Here is a 16372-nt window from a genome sequence, read left to right on the forward strand (position 1 = left end):
CACGTGACCATGCAGGAGCGTGCGTGCGTGTGTGCGTGCGTGCGCGGTGCGTTTTGTTAAAGAGACAGTACACTGCGGCGTGAGAACTCAACAAACCCCGGAATTCAAATCTCGCGATAGAAGTTGTAATTTAAGCCGGTGTAGTGCCGAAAAGAGACATGTATTTGCAGATCATTACTTGGATTGATTGATTACATTCATGTTCTTATTTGACAAATAAATCAGACTCCAAAAATAAATTACCCCACAGTTACTCAGTACTTGAGTAGTTTTTTCACCAAATACTTTTTATTGATACTTGAGGAGCCTAATATTGTGCTAAAGTAAAAAAATAGTCTTATTTAAGTACACATTTTTGTCTACCTGCCTCTGGTAGGACAATTGTTAGTAGCCAAGGCAACCATCACCAGTAGAGGAAACCAGGTGCATGGAATTTACAGGGAATTTGGTCAATATCATTCCTTGCAATAAAGACTTATAGGGTGCAAAAGTGACTTTTGATTTTGACTGGCACAATAGAAAGTTTGCACTCATCACTACCGGCCCCAATATGACCACATGCCTGAAGAGAGCTCACCATTTCCTCCTCCAACTGCTCCCTTGGTTTGCCATTTTCTTCTCTTGTAATGTGGAGGAGTCCAGGTTGTTTATTGTCACATACATTACAGATTAGATTTTATATGGAAGTTTCATGATGATTGCTTTCATATTTGAGCCCAGATTAAGTTCTTCCATGAAGAAATAAAGTAAATGTTTGTAATGCCTTTGGGTCCTCAGACTTAATGTTAGACCTTGAGAGCGCCTTGTCAATATAGGCCCTGGCAACTTTGTACTCATTACCATAGTGTTCATGCAGCAGACTTTTTGCTTTAGGATATCCCGTCTGTTCACTCAAAGTCTTGTGCCGGACCTTTAGTGTATTGTTGGAGGAAATATGCAGTCTGTCTCTGTTGTTATCAGTTTTAGACTCAATAGCATGTTCGAATGAATACAAGACTGGAACTGTAATATGTCACCATCAAAAAAAGCCTTTTGGCAGCATACGTTTATCTGTACGTTCACCATCCTGTGATTGTGTTGTAAGAGGAGAGTTCGTGGGTTACAGGGCTCAATGGGCTCTTGCACTGTGTCACTTTGAAGAGGGTCCATTCCTTTGGATCCATACTTGTCAATCACGTCGTCATAATAAGCATTCATGCCATCCTCCACTGAAGTTGAGTCTATTTGTTCCTCTGCAGCTTTAAACACAGTGAGCTTTGCTGTTGCAGCTGCTAATTCAGTGTGCAACTCAAGTGTCTCCCTTCGTTTCCTTAATTGTTCCTTTTGCACATTTAATTCCTCCTCCTTGTCCTCCAGCGCATGCTCTTGCTTCAGCGCTTGAATCCTTGTTTGTAAAGCTGCCTTTTCAGCTTCAGCTCGGATCCCAGCTGAGGATGTGGAGGATGTGGCGGATGTGGCTGTGCGACTTGACACTGCAGAGATGCTGTCCTCAGGTGCCACATTATCAACATTCAGTTCAACACTGTCGTGATCAATTTCTCTTTGGCTGATAGCATTTTTCCACGAGTCCACAAATTCAGTCACATCAGCCACATTTAACATAGAAGTTGGTATGATGTCCTTTTGTCAGCTGACTTCAGATCAGATTTTACCGCCATATGACATTATGTGACTCTTCTCTTTTCACAAGAACAGTACATAAAGGGCAATATGGCTGTGTCAGTTCAACACTCATGCCACTATTACTTTGCCAGCTCACATAGCATCAGATTAAGAATCTGGACAGATTACTCATTTTACGTTCCCTTTTGTTTGTTCCAGTCAACTTCACGATCCTGAAGTTAATTACATGTTTCCATTATGCTTTTTTTTAAATTCATTTTCCAATTCCACAGTTTAAATGGATAGTCCTTCATTTTAAGCCTTTGTTTTACACCTTGATGTTATTGGGCCTCGTGCTCTTTCTTCATGTTCCACAGAAATCCATTGTTTCTTTGTTGCTGCTTTCTCCATGTCCAGGTTTTCCATAAATCCATTTTAATGGCAAACGTTTTCTACCTGGTGACTGACTGCAAAGAATATAATGTCCAGAGGTTTGCAGAAGGTCTTGTGGTTTATTTGATTAACAAATCAAAGAAAACTGACTTTTAATACTCAAAACCAACAGAATGTTGGCTAAGCCATTGTAGAAAACCTTTTGCTGTGTAATCAGCCACATCTGGCACTCTGCAAGACTCTATTAAGAACACAGGCACTCAAGCCCTGTAGAGGACGCCAAAAACAAGCATTGCACACAAATAATACTAAACAGAATATGGCTTGTAATGGCATATTGCATGCACACAGACACACAGTTTCTTTATGTCACACAAGGTTCAGTGGTTAGTTGTTTCTTGGGTCACACGAGGTGTAGAGGGCAATTATAAGTTTCCCATTTCATCTCAAGGTCCCTGTCCTCCCAAGAAACTCCCTGTTCTCTACTGATATCTGCTAGTTTCTCACAACAGCTTATTGGCATCATATCAGACAACTACTCTATCCAATGAACCTTCTGTTCTTCTGTATCACGTACACATACTGCTGAAGACATGTTTATATACGCCTTGTTTCTCTCTGCTCAGTGTTGTTCACTTTGCAGACTCTTCGACTCTGTAAACTGTGCTCCTCTGGTTGCAACTCAGATTAAATCAACTTGCTTGTATTCATCCGACTCAGTTCTCGTGCTTCATCTCACTCACAAAAGTTCCCACAACAATTTGGTGTCAGAAGTGGGATCGTCTGAGAGTCCGTCGGGATCAAAAGGACGTCGGCAGCGCGCACCTGGAATCCAGGAGATCTTCCTCTACCTCCAACCAAGTATTCAGAGAGAGGGGACCGGCGATCCAATTGATTGACTGACTGGCTCCACGACGATCCAAGATAAAGATAACGTCCGCTTGAGACGGTGAGATGTTGACTTTCCAAATTCCAAATTTACCAATGATTCATGAATAATGACAATGATTCTGTAATCAATAGAGAAAAGTTTTTTTTATGTATTTTCTGAGTCTGTGGATACTTGCATTACTGCTGGTCATCATTTTCCATCGTTTACTTCCTTTTTGTTTTGGAACATTGACACGGAACTGTCATGTTGTAGGTTTTGATTGAAGGGGTTTACTTCCTTGAAATTGAAACTGAGTTTGTAGGTATAGGTTTTCATAACCTGATACTGAGTTTGTAGGTATAGGTTTTTATAACCTGATACTGAGTTTGTAGGTACAGATTTTTATAATCTGATACTGAGTTGTAGGTACAGATCTTTATGGTCTGATACTGAAGTAGGTGAGAACTTTCCACTCTCACTGAGGTAGGTGAGAACGTTCCATTCTCACTGAAGTTAGGTGTGGGTTATAGGCGTCAAAGACCTACACCTAGGATTATTTACTAGAAGTCAGGGACTTACCGGTAGACAGGGTCTATACGAGGTAAATAATCAAAAGAGTCAGGGACTCTTGGTAAAAAGGAAACATGGGTACCCAAGGAAGTAAACGAGCGAAAAATGATCCAGACAGTCCAATTATTCTGGCCATGAAACAAAAATATGGGGATCAAAGTGTTGAATGTTTAAATTACTGGGTAACAAATCATGGATTCCCAGAAGGGGGATCGTTGAGCAAAACTCAACTGAAAAAATTACGTGAAAGTCTTGAGAAAGAAAGACAGACAATTATGAGCAAAAAGAGAGTGAAAAGTGAGAAAATGAGAGAGATTGAAAAGAATGAAGGATGTCTGAAAAAGTGGGAAGATGAATGTGAAACGAGAGAAAGGAGACAAGTGTGCAAAATGATAACATGTATGAAAGTTGATAAGAAAGACAAAGGAAGTGATTTTGAACCTAAGAGTAAAAAGAATTCTCTCTATCCTAAACTGACAGGGTGCGGTCAGAGCTCTCTGGTTGATGACGCTTCCTGGTCCCTCCCTCGAAGACGACCCCCTCCAGATGCAATGGCTCCGCCTTCGGTTCCTCCTCCATACAACGCCTCATCTGCCACGTCATCACCGATGTCATCCACATCCTCTTTCATGAACACTCCCTCACCAGGCTCCAGTGTCCTCACCTCCTCCTCCCTCTCCCCTCCAATTGCAGCACGCACCAGACAACAATCAGATTCAGCTCTTACGATGCCAATGGTGCAAGTTATGGGTCCGGATGGAAATCCAGGTTTTGTCTACCGCCCATGGACAACTCAGGACCTGATTGATGCAGCATCACACCTCCCAAAGCCTGCACAAGGTGGCGCTGCCATGGCACGAGCCTATGTTCAGTTCATCAAAGATTTCACACCAACCTCAGGCGAAATCCAGAGAGTCATGATGAAATACATGAAACCATCTGATTTCTCCAAGGTGAAAGACATTTTCCCAAGAGATGGTGACTTCAGACCACAAACGGTGAATTGGGACACTAATGACAATGCTGATCTAGCAGACCGACAGTATCAGGACTTTGTCACACAATTAGGACTGAAATTGGTTGAGGTTTTCCCTGCTCACTGTGACCTCGCTAAAGTGAATGCCTGCTGTCAGAAGGAAGATGAATCACCACGTGACTACAGTCACCGCCTGCAAGAGGTGTTTGACGAAAACAGTGGCATTCCTCGTCCTGATCCATTCCCAGGCAATGACACCACACCCTATGAGAGTCTGCTCAAAACCAGCTTCCTCACTGGCCTGCTGCCAGAAGTCCGTCAGCGCACACTTGACCTGTGCGTAGGCGCGAACGACCCTTCTGTTCGCATGATTGATGTTGTGAGACATGCTGACCATGCATACAAACGCCTGCAGGACAAGAAAGACGCTGAGAAAAAGAAAAGAAAAGACACTGAACACAGAGCTATGTTAACTATGCTCTCTCAACAAGTTGCAGTACCATCAACTCAACCACTTCCAGTTCAGCACTACGGTGTTTCACAACGAAGAGGAAGAGGCATGCAGAGGGGACGCAGGCCATGGCAAGGAGAGAGATCAGGTCCAAGAATGGGACCACCACCAGGTTACGATGTGTGCTTCCTGTGTGGCACTAAAGGACATTGGGCAAAGGATTGCACACAATTCCGAGGCCGAGGCAGAGGCAGAGGTGCTCCACCTAGAGGCAGAAATGACCGTTGGCAACAATCATCTGACTGATCTGAGAGACGAGGGAAGGGAGGACCAGATGCGTGCGTCACCCAGACAGCCTACCCTGAACCTTCAGAAAAGGGGAGTGAGAATGACACACACACACACACCACTCACACGCTTACACCGCAGCAACAACACCAACTACTCACAGATACTATTGAAGTTTTACAGAGAAAAACTGAGTTTAAACCTATAGGAACATACACCATGTATGATGACTCAGTGGTGCAGAAACTGCCCACTATGATTTTGAATGTTGCAGGAAAAGATGTTACATTTATGGTTGACTCGGGTGCAACACGCACAGTGTTAAAATACTCTGAAATACCTGAGGCCAAACTCAGTGGCAATTTCATGTATTCCATTGGTGCATGTGGAACAACAGTGAAAGAGAACTATACATCTCCAATTACGTGTTCTCATCCTGAACCATTTACTAAAGTAAAGCACTCATTTTTGCTTTCCCAAGTCTGTCCATTCAACTTGTTAGGACGAGACTTGATGATGGCTTTTGGCATCGACCTGATTTCGACACCAGAAGGAGTTAAAGCTGTGAGACGAACAACTCCACCCAATCCTGAAGCCTATATAATGGCTAAGTATCAACCTGATTTAATCTCCTCGCTGCTCTACATATACCAATGGAAAGTTGAGAGTGTTTTGGCTCCATCTCTAACTGAACGTGCACATGCACTGGTTAGCCCAACTGCAGCTTTCATGCAGCCTGAGGCACTCCATTGCACGTCACACGTGACAACTGACCTTGACAGAGACTATGAAACTAAATGGTGGACTGACATCAAAGATACTCTACTGACTGACTCTCTCTACTGGACAGACCTGCGATGTGCACTTTCTGTCAGCTTAACAGCTGAACAACAACGATTTTTTCTGATTAACAATTCACATCCACATATTTCGCTTTCCAAAGGACAAACTGATCAATGGAGAGATTTAGGTCCATGGACAAAATCATGCATTGAGCTCAAAGATTGGCAATCTACACCTGACCCACATGTGTCGTACTCGCCAAAGGGGGGTGTTTTCAAAACTGCATGCAAATTAACTGTGGCTACTCTGAAATCTGTCTACTTGCTAGACCACAATCTTGATAAAACCGAACACATACACCAAATGCTCTCCGCAGAACAGATCCATCCAGCCCTTGCACAAGTCCCACCCAATCTGTGGGCACAAGGCAAATATGATGTAGGTCTCATAAAAAATTGTGAACCTGTAATAGTCACTCCTAAGTCTGACTACAGACCAAAACGAGTTCAGTACCCTCTGCGTCCGGAAGCCGTCGACGGCATTAAACCTGTTTTTAAATCCTTATTGGAAGCTGGTGTTATTATCCCATGCAATGACTCACCTGTCTGCACTCCTATTTTTCCAGTTCAAAAAGCTAGAGAACCACCATCTCTACCCGAGTGGCGATTTGTTCAAGACTTAAAAGCAGTTAATGCAGCTGTTCATGCCAGAACACCAAGTGTTCCTAACCCCTACACTTTGCTTTCACAAGTTCCATCCTCTGCTAAGTGGTTTTCAGTTGTTGATCTATCAAATGCATTTTTCAGTGTTCCTGTTCACAAGGATTCTCAGTACTGGTTTGCATTCCAGTTCAACGGGAAAGGTTATACTTTCACCCGTTTATGTCAGGGTTTCACTGAATCACCAACAATTTACAATCAGGCTTTATGCGAATCATTGTCGCCTCTAGCGCTCTCTGATGGCACTGCCTTACTACAATATGTAGACGATCTTCTGATCTGCGCTCCAACTGAAAAACAATGCATAACTGACACTATCAAACTGCTCAAACATCTGGCAGAAGAAGGACACAAAGCCAGCTTAAACAAGCTACAATTTGTCAGACAAGCTGTGACCTTCCTGGGTCACATAATTTCTGGTGAAGGCAAAACTATGTCTCCAAAACATATTGAAGCTATCCAAAAGATTCCAAAACCAATTACCCAAAAACAAATGCTATCTTTCCTGGGGATGTGTTCCTACTGTCGCGCTTTTGTCCCTAATTTTTCTGAGGTTGAAAGACCCCTCAGGACCTTGTGTCACCAATCAGGCATGACCTCTCGCTCACAACTTGAGTGGACACCGGAAGCAGACACTGCATTCCTGAACTTGAAACTTCAACTTCAGTCTCCTCCCACACTTGGACTTCCTGACCCAACCAAACCATTCACTCAGACTGTGGATGAACGTTCGGGTTGCATGACTTCTGTCCTCCTACAACCTCATGGTGATAGGCTCCGTCCTGTGGCATATTTCTCGGGTAAACTCGATCTTGTTGCAGCAGGCATGCCAAAATGTCTCAGAGCTGTAGCAGCTGCTGAAAAAGCCCTTTTGGCCTCAAGAGATATAGTTGGCTACGCTCCTTTGACTCTTCTTGTGCCACATGCGGTCTCTTTGATCCTTTCTGAGCAGAAAACATCACACCTTTCGGCTGCTAGACACCTTAGGTATCACACGTGTCTTCTTGACATGCCTAATGTCACTCTTAAGAGGTGTACTGTTCTTAACCCTGCTACTCTGCTCCCTCTTCCACAGGATGGTGAGCCTCATGATTGCATGGCTGAACTTTCAGCATCTTGTTCTCCAAGACCTGATCTGACAGAAACGCCCTTGACAAATCCTGACCTTGTCCTCTATGTAGATGGCTCTGCTTCAAGAGACCCAGTTACAGGTCTCTGCCGTGTTGGTTTTGCTGTTTGTTCTGACTATGACGTGATGATGTCATCATCTCTTCCACCTCACTTCTCAGCTCAAGCTGCAGAACTTGTGGCCTTAACGACTGCCTGCCAATTAGCTAAGGGTAGATCTGTAAATATCTACACTGATTCCAGATATGCTTTTGGTGTTGTTCATGACTTTGGTGCACTTTGGAAACATAGAGGTTTTCTGAAATCTGATGGCAAGCCTGTTTTGCATCACACACTCATTGCAGATCTCTTAGATGCCATCCTTCTTCCTTCTGCCATTTCTGTGTGTAAATGTGCTGCTCACACTAATGCCTCTGACCCGATTTCTACAGGTAACGCTCGAGCGGATGCAGCTGCGAAGGCAGCTTCTCTTCTCCCTTTGTCTACCTCTTCTGTATCACATACTTTGGTTTCAGTTTCTTCTGACGTGCCATCTTCCCTCAGTGCTGTTCAATCTTTTGCATCTCCAAAAGATAAGCAACTTTGGAGAAACGCAGGTGCTTCATGTCATGATGGCATCTGGATAGGCCCCGACAACAACCCGTGTTTGCCTTCCCATTTCTTCCCTCACTATGCTAAATTGACGCATGGGTCTGACCATGCATCAAAAGGAGGGATGCAGCAAATGATTAACACATTTTGGTTCACAAAAGGGGTTTCTGCCTATGCTCAAAAACACTGCCAAGCCTGTGTTATCTGTGCTACTCACAATGTAGGCAGGGCAATCCAACCTTCCCAACAAGCTGCTCATCCTCAACCAACTCGACCTTTTGAGCATGTCATGATGGATTTTGTAGAACTAACTCCATCAGAAGGAAAGTCTCATTGTTTAGTGATGGTAGACATGTGGAGCAAATGGGTTGAAGTGTTCCCAGCCTCAAAACAATCTGCCTCAGTAGTAGCTAAAGCCCTTCTTACTGAAATCATTCCCAGATGGGGAATTCCAGCTAAAATCTCCAGTGATAATGGCAGCCATTTTGTTAATTCAGCTATCACTGAACTGAGCCTATACTTAGGTATTAACCTGAGAACACACTGTGCCTACCACCCAGCTAGTGGAGGTGCAGTAGAGAGGGAGAATGGAACACTAAAGAACAAGCTGGCCAAGTGTTGTGAAGACACAGGTCTTCCATGGACAAAAGCACTTCCTCTAGTGCTTATGTATATGAGAATGCGAAAACGAAACAGAACTAACTTAAGCCCCTTTGAGATTCTTTTTGCAACTCCTCCTTCTGTAGGTGTGGAAGCTCCCCGATCTCCACCCCCATCAACAGCTCTTTGTGATCACAACACACTAACCTACTGTACCAATCTATCCAAACAGCTCTCTGATGTAAAGAAACAGGTGATCGCAGCCCTCCCTGTTCCAGCCAGTGGTCCCCTGCACCAGCTCGAACCAGGTGACTTTGTGGTCATAAAAGACTTCAGGAGGAAGTCGTGGAGGAACAGGAGGTGGCAAGGTCCGTTCCAGATCCTGCTGACAACCCACACTGCTGTGAAGGTCGCTGAGCGGGCTACCTGGATCCACGCCAGCCACTGTAGAAAGGTTCCAGCACCCCCTGCTGGTGCTCCTGGAAAACTACAAACTCCAGAGGCTGCTAAGTAAGACTTTGCGTTCGTAACAGGCACGCAGGCGACCAAGGGTCCGAAGAAAGAAGACAACAAGTGGCGGGCAGACGTAGTTTCTGTGTCACCTTCGTGGGCGCAAGAAGACCTACACCACACCACACCACACCCTACACGTGTTACACCATTTCACTGTCTTTATTTTTCACACAGTGACTCTCCCCTTACAAGTCTGTATATTTTTATGTGCGGTTTTTATCTAGTTTCTGTAATTGTTATATTTGTTACGTTGTTGTTCGCACTACTCCCTTACCTCCTTGATACATAGGCCATGGACCGTAACAGACCCTGGCATCCGTTCAGACACCCAGGCCTGTGTGGTATACGAGGCACTATGTGTTGTTTCCTGTTTTTAACCTTGATCATTGTCCTTCCGATTCTGTTTTTTCTGAGACCACAGCTCATTCACCACTCACTTGACGCTAACACGAGTGATACCAACCAGCTGGTTCACCGTTTTAAACGCACGCTCCTGAAAAATGACAGTCTCCATGACCATACGCAGAATGTCTGGTACCAAACCATGTTTTTCTTTGCTAAACAACAGACCAGTTCCCCTTGTTATGTTTGTTCCTTGATACCTCGCACTACCACTGGTTCAGTCCCTGTTGTTCCTAGACCCCTCAATGCGACTGAGACTCTTTCTGTGTTGGTAGCCATGACAACAACTGCCACTGACACTGTTGACGATTCGTGGATAACAGTTAACATGACTAGGCGACTGGCAATGATTAATGAAACCTTAGTAGACTATACGGGTTTGAAGTGGCGTTTTAATCCTTCTTCTTTGCCACTTGGTAGTAGACAAACTCGCCTCTCCGCACCAGTTTTTCATACACAATTGGCACCCTGGAAACCAAAGGTCTGTTTCCGACGAAATTGCATTTCCCCTGGGACTGGATGTGCACCTAATGTTCCAGTTGGAACTTCTGCCCATTGTGAGCAAGTTGTAAATGCTGGCTGTGGGGTTCGTTCTTGCGGTGACCCATGTCCAAACGCTGACGGCGTCCCATTCATTGGTAGAGCTAATCTTACTGGGATCCCTACTAAAACCAATTCTTCAGTTACCAATCCTTATGTTAGACTTCCCAATCCAACACTCGGTGCCAGTACTCTGAAATCGCATGTGTGGGTTTGTGGAAAGTATGTTTATCTTTTCCTCCCTCCACGTTGGTGTGGTCTTTGCTATCTGGCTAAATTGATTCCTAATTACAGACTGACCAATAACCTTACTTACTTCATCTCACAATATACGCACTACCATGCTGGCCATTTGGCTAAACGTGATGTACGTGTCTCTGCTGGCAGTAAGTTCCTGGCCGCAATCTTGCCTCAATGGGGTACGGTGCATTTAAGTCACCATATTGACACACTTGCCGTAGATCTAGAGAATTTGACTACATTGACCACTCAAGGTTTTGAGGCCCTATCCCCGGAAATCCAAGCTCTCCGCGATGTGGCCTTGCAGAACAGAATGGCCCTGGATCTTTTGTTAGCCTCTCAGGGTGGGGTGTGTCATATTATTGGTTCAGAATGTTGCACGTATATTCCCGACAATACGGACAATGTGACAGACACGATCGTACACCTTAATGACCTCCTTCGCACACAGCTCAGCCGTGACAGCCCTTCCCCCTCTTCTGGTTGGGACTGGTGGTCTTGGCTTACGTCCGGGGGATGGAAGGCGTGGTTGATGAAGCTTGGGCTGTTCTGTGTTTCTCTGTTTTTTTTACTGTGCTGTTTGTCCAGCTGTATTATTCCTATGGTCAAGAAAATTGTGGGCTCCTTGTTCTCGTTGCAGATGACACGCTATCACCTGCTTTCTGTCACTGCTTCTGCTCCCCAGGTGGCTTTGGACGACATAGCTGCCACTTATGTACTGACCATGGACGCGAGCACAGACGACTCACACACTGATGCTGACTCTGATGCATGTGTATAAAAGATTTTGTTTGACAGTAACCCAGTTCTCTCTTTGCTATGCTCTACTCAGGATGCTTTCATCCACAAAAACAGCTTGCAACTTTTACCTTAAGGTTTTCCATTGAATTGTATTCTGTGTGACGACTGATCGTAAACCAGTTGGAATGCTCAGTCTGAAGTTTTGAATACTGTTCTTTTCTCATATTTGATTGTCATCTGGGATTTGTTGTGTTATATTGTGTGTGCATATTTTGTTGCTTCTATTGTTGATTGTGTTTTATTGGTTGTTTTTCTCTTCCTCGTTTATCCTTAAGGATAAAAAGGGGGGAAATGTAATGGCATATTGCATGCACACAGACACACAGTTTCTTTATGTCACACAAGGTTCAGTGGTTAGTTGTTTCTTGGGTCACACGAGGTGTAGAGGGCAATTATAAGTTTCCCATTTCATCTCAAGGTCCCTGTCCTCCCAAGAAACTCCCTGTTCTCTACTGATATCTGCTAGTTTCTCACAACAGCTTATTGGCATCATATCAGACAACTACTCTATCCAATGAACCTTCTGTTCTTCTGTATCACGTACACATACTGCTGAAGACATGTTTATATACGCCTTGTTTCTCTCTGCTCAGTGTTGTTCACTTTGCAGACTCTTCGACTCTGTAAACTGTGCTCCTCTGGTTGCAACTCAGATTAAATCAACTTGCTTGTATTCATCCGACTCAGTTCTCGTGCTTCATCTCACTCACAAAAGTTCCCACAACAGGCTCCTACAAAAATGTTTATCTGCGTTACCAAAAAGTCAAATTGCTGCTCAGAAATGTAAGGAAGTCAAGGAAGTAATGAAGAGTGGAAAAATAATGCAGAGGATCATGGGAAATAAATGTCCTCCACACAAGACACAAGGAAGTGGACCGGGTCTCAGGAGGATGTATAGGATATACAGACATTTATTTACTTATTTATATTACAGGGCTTCAGAGTTCAACATACAGTGAATACGCTTCACTGTAATCTGGAATTGTTCAGTCATGACTTCCTCACTGAAACATTGATCATCACATGATTCCAAGGGAAAGACATGACTCTCGTCTCGAGAGCCTCAGATGACACAAACCTTCTTCCTCCACCTAAAGATGTTCACACAGCTTATGCAGCACGACGAGAAAACAGCTCTCTTTTTCGAAGCTGCCCGGTTGCAAGAGAAAAAGGAGATAATCTTTATCTTTGTATTTCTCCACTTCTCGAGCACGCAGCTCGAAAATGTTCTGAGCGTTTGGGGGGTTTGGTGAAAATGGGTCTCCTCGACCTCAGTCTGTGGTTTTTTGTCTTCGTGTACCGAGTTTTCACGCTCCAAGTCTTCATGGTGCAAGTTTTCACGGTCCGAGTCTTCGTGCTCGGAGTCTTCGTGCTCCGAGTCTTCATAGTCAAAGATTTCATGGTGGACGACTTCATAGTCGGTGTCCGTCACTTCGGCCTCGGGGCCGATGAAAGAATCCGTCACCTTGCTGCTCTGAGTGACGGCCTGCGTGTTCATCCACCAGCTCACAAGACCCATGCAACACTGTACCTTGATCCATATGGTGATGTAAAAGTCCGAAATAAAACCGTCATTTGGCTCCTTCATGATGAACAGGTAGATGATATTGACCAGGTTTTCCGGGAAACTCAGATCTTTCCCGCTAAAAATGTACTTCAACCTCCAAAACACGTCGATATCGTCCACAGCGATGTACGGCAGCTCTTCGTTGGATGCGATTATAAGCAGACGCGTGACACTCGTCAGAAGGACCTGCAAGGACTTCCCTCCCTCGTTAGAATCGAGGATGGACTCGGTGTGAAGTTGTGCCACTGTGTGACATATGGACGCTTTGATTAATTGCTTTGCGAGGATGTTCACTATCATGCTGCGCAGCTGCAGCCTGACCGTCAGCACCGTCTTGGGGTTGTTCATTATACAGTGGTCCATGAACTCCTCAATTTTAGCCGCGGTGTTTTCTATCTCTTGAGAAGCGGTGCTTTGAAGCAGCTCATACACAGAGTCGGGCAGATCTTTCAGGACCAGCGTCGTGATGTTTTTCACCTCCTCCCTTACAAATCTGACAAACGGCAACTCGACGGCGTCCGGGAAGCCCTGTGAACACATCAGCGTTGCCTGGAAGCTATTTAGAGGTGTCTGAAACGCCGTCACCCTGCACTCCAACGTGTGTAAAATGTTGGAGGCGTGACAGACCATAGCGCTGAGTGTGCAGGGAGCTATGACGTACGCAGATTCTGCAGCGTCAGTGACAATAGAGAGGACAGAGTTGGCGACCTCTTTGACCTCCTTCACCAACATGTCCGTTAAGAGGTCGACGCTTTCGCACTTGACTTTGTCCTCGTACACCATGAACTCTGCGAGGCCGCGGCTGAGCGGGATGTTAAAAGTGGACAAGACGAGCTCCTCCGTGATGTCTTTGTGGAGGTCGTCTTGTTCTAACACAAGGGCGTCGGAGAGGCACCCGATGAGTTCCAAAAGCAATTCTACCAAGAGCGTTTCTGTGACGCCGTCCAGAACGCCCGATTTTACCAGAAGCCACTGCTCCTCTGTAATCTTTTCAAAAAAGGAGAAGATCAGAGGGCGAATCATTTCTAATATCTGTATCTCCTCTGTCTTCAGCTGCAGTGATTGTTTTGCACCCATGGCGATTACTCTGTGTTTTAGATTGGATTGGTTGTGTTTGGTGTTTTATGGCGGTTGATGTTGCATTTCTGCCGTCTTCTCTTGCCTCTTGTCTCTACTGCCTGCTTCCTTTGCTTCCTCAATACAGATGAGTTACTTATTTGATTGGTGTCTACTTGTAATAATTTATGGCAGGGTGTTCACTAAGAGGAGAAACGTGGCCCTCCAGTTTGAACCTCAGTTCAACCGTTTGAAGTTTCTCACAGTTCAGAGCTCCCCATCACAAAATCCTTTCTCTTAAAGTGGCCTTAAAGAAAATCTAACCCTTTATATTCTTACTGAAATGCCATAACTGCCTCAACGGTAACGTGATGATTCCTGTCAGCATCGAAAATTGACCAAGTTTATAACACGTCCTTTGATTTAAAAATGACATCAAAGGACAAAGTGATGAGGTAAGTGGGCTTCACGCGTCCAGCTGTCGATTCAATCCTTCTTCTAACAGCCTGCCCGAAATCATTATTAGAAGACTGAGGAGATGAGAGGATGAGACTGAAGAGACGTGAAAGAATATGATGAATTCTGTAAGGCGATAATAACGCAACATAATGGATGCCAACTGCTGTTAAACACTAGTGAGGGGGGAAGAATCCAAAAGTCATCACTTATTCCCTTCCCTTTCCACCTTCCTTTTTCCTGCCAGGGCTTTTCAGAGAGACAAGGATTAATGATTAAATCAAAAAGAGGGCAGTAACGCAACGTCACGGATGCTGCAACCAACCGCAGACGGTCTGCAAAATGGAAGGGGCAAAAGGAGTAAAGCAGTAATGCAAGTTGCATCAACACAGACGCCAACTCCTGTAAAACCCCAGAGGGTTGAAACTGACTGCATGTGCAATTTAACACAGAGCTGCATCTGTGTTGTGGCACATTTTCATACCAGGATAACTTTGTATTTCTTTGCAGTAGTGTAACCTGAAGTCCCATCCACCCATGCATCTAGCTTTTTATCCTCCACATGAGTTGTCGCTGGTGCCAATCCCAGATGACACTTCAATTTGTCAATTTAGAGTGTCCAATTTGCCTAATCCCCAAATCTGCACGTTTTTGGAGAATCTGGAGAAAAACCACGCACACATGTGGAGAACATGCAAACTCCATGTAGCGAGGAGACCGGAGCGCGTGGCCCCGCCTGACAACCCATGTAACTGAAATAAAAGAGATGATGCAAAATTTGGTTGACGCTCCTTTAATTCTCATAGCATGTAGTACATTTTGTTGCCGTTCACTCTCCCGACGAATTGAATGAAATCACAAATAATTTCAGACTGTGGGACCAAATTTATTTCTATTTCGACTAATGTACACAAAGGATCAATTTACAGTTTACAACTGACCAGGTTTATGAAGCAGATGGTTTTCTGCACAGGATGAAGGCCTACACAGTTCAATCGCCCCGACCTTCGCGTCAAGTATCATACTGCACTACGAAAAATCCCAACAAAACATATTTACCAGATTTAAGTCTTGTGTATATCAGCTATGAATGAACACTTTCTGAGTCGGACCAAACACAAGTTCACAAAATCTATTGCGAAACACAGATCTCTCATGTAAGAAAACATAAGGAAAAGCCACAAGTGCACAACTCAATAGTAATTTCATATCTTGTCCAAAAAGCGTACATTTACAGCAGCGGGGCACAGCAGTTCAGTAGGTATCCTTTGACTCGCATCACATTTTCAGTTTTTTCACTGTAGGCGACTGACACGGGGGCATATACATACATATATATATATATATATATAAATACATACATACATACATATGTATATATATACATACATACATATGTATATATATATATATATATGTAAATATATATATACACATGTTCATATATATATATGAACAGCACGCAAATGGTGAAAAGGAGCAGTTTGTTCCACATGACCTTTGTACAGCCAAGTTTTTCACCTCACGACATTTTACTCTGCAACAAAACAAACAAACAAACAAAACAAAAACCCCCACAAATCTCTCCAAGTTTTCAAAACTCATGAGCTGAATGACACAGGTAACAGCGGGAGTGAGCGTGTTGGTCAGTATGTTATCGTTGTAAACATTTACGACCGGAAGTGAGGGGGGCAAAAAACATCAACGTACATCTCCGTATAACCAAGTCAATTAGGTGAACACAATTCAATGCGTCAGCGCATCACATCTTGTGCCTCACTTTAGAAATCTGAAAAAAAAAAGGTTTTCCTCAAAAACACCCTAC

At 44.1% G+C, this 16372-nt stretch overlaps 1 protein-coding gene across 1 annotated transcript; it reads left to right on the top strand.

Moving 5' to 3' along the window:
• The first annotated feature begins 5247 nt into the window (after nucleotides 1-5247).
• Nucleotides 5248-9560, top strand: LOC122781242 (protein NYNRIN-like). Its single transcript, XM_044044839.1, has one exon. It carries the CDS (start codon nucleotides 5371-5373, stop codon nucleotides 9484-9486), a length of 4116 nt encoding a protein of 1371 aa, XP_043900774.1. The 5' UTR covers nucleotides 5248-5370; the 3' UTR covers nucleotides 9487-9560.
• Nucleotides 9561-16372: the final 6812 nt, after the last annotated feature.

Source organism: Solea senegalensis, linkage group LG14 (assembly GCF_019176455.1).
Source record: "Solea senegalensis isolate Sse05_10M linkage group LG14, IFAPA_SoseM_1, whole genome shotgun sequence".
Lineage (NCBI taxonomy): Eukaryota > Metazoa > Chordata > Actinopteri > Pleuronectiformes > Soleidae > Solea > Solea senegalensis.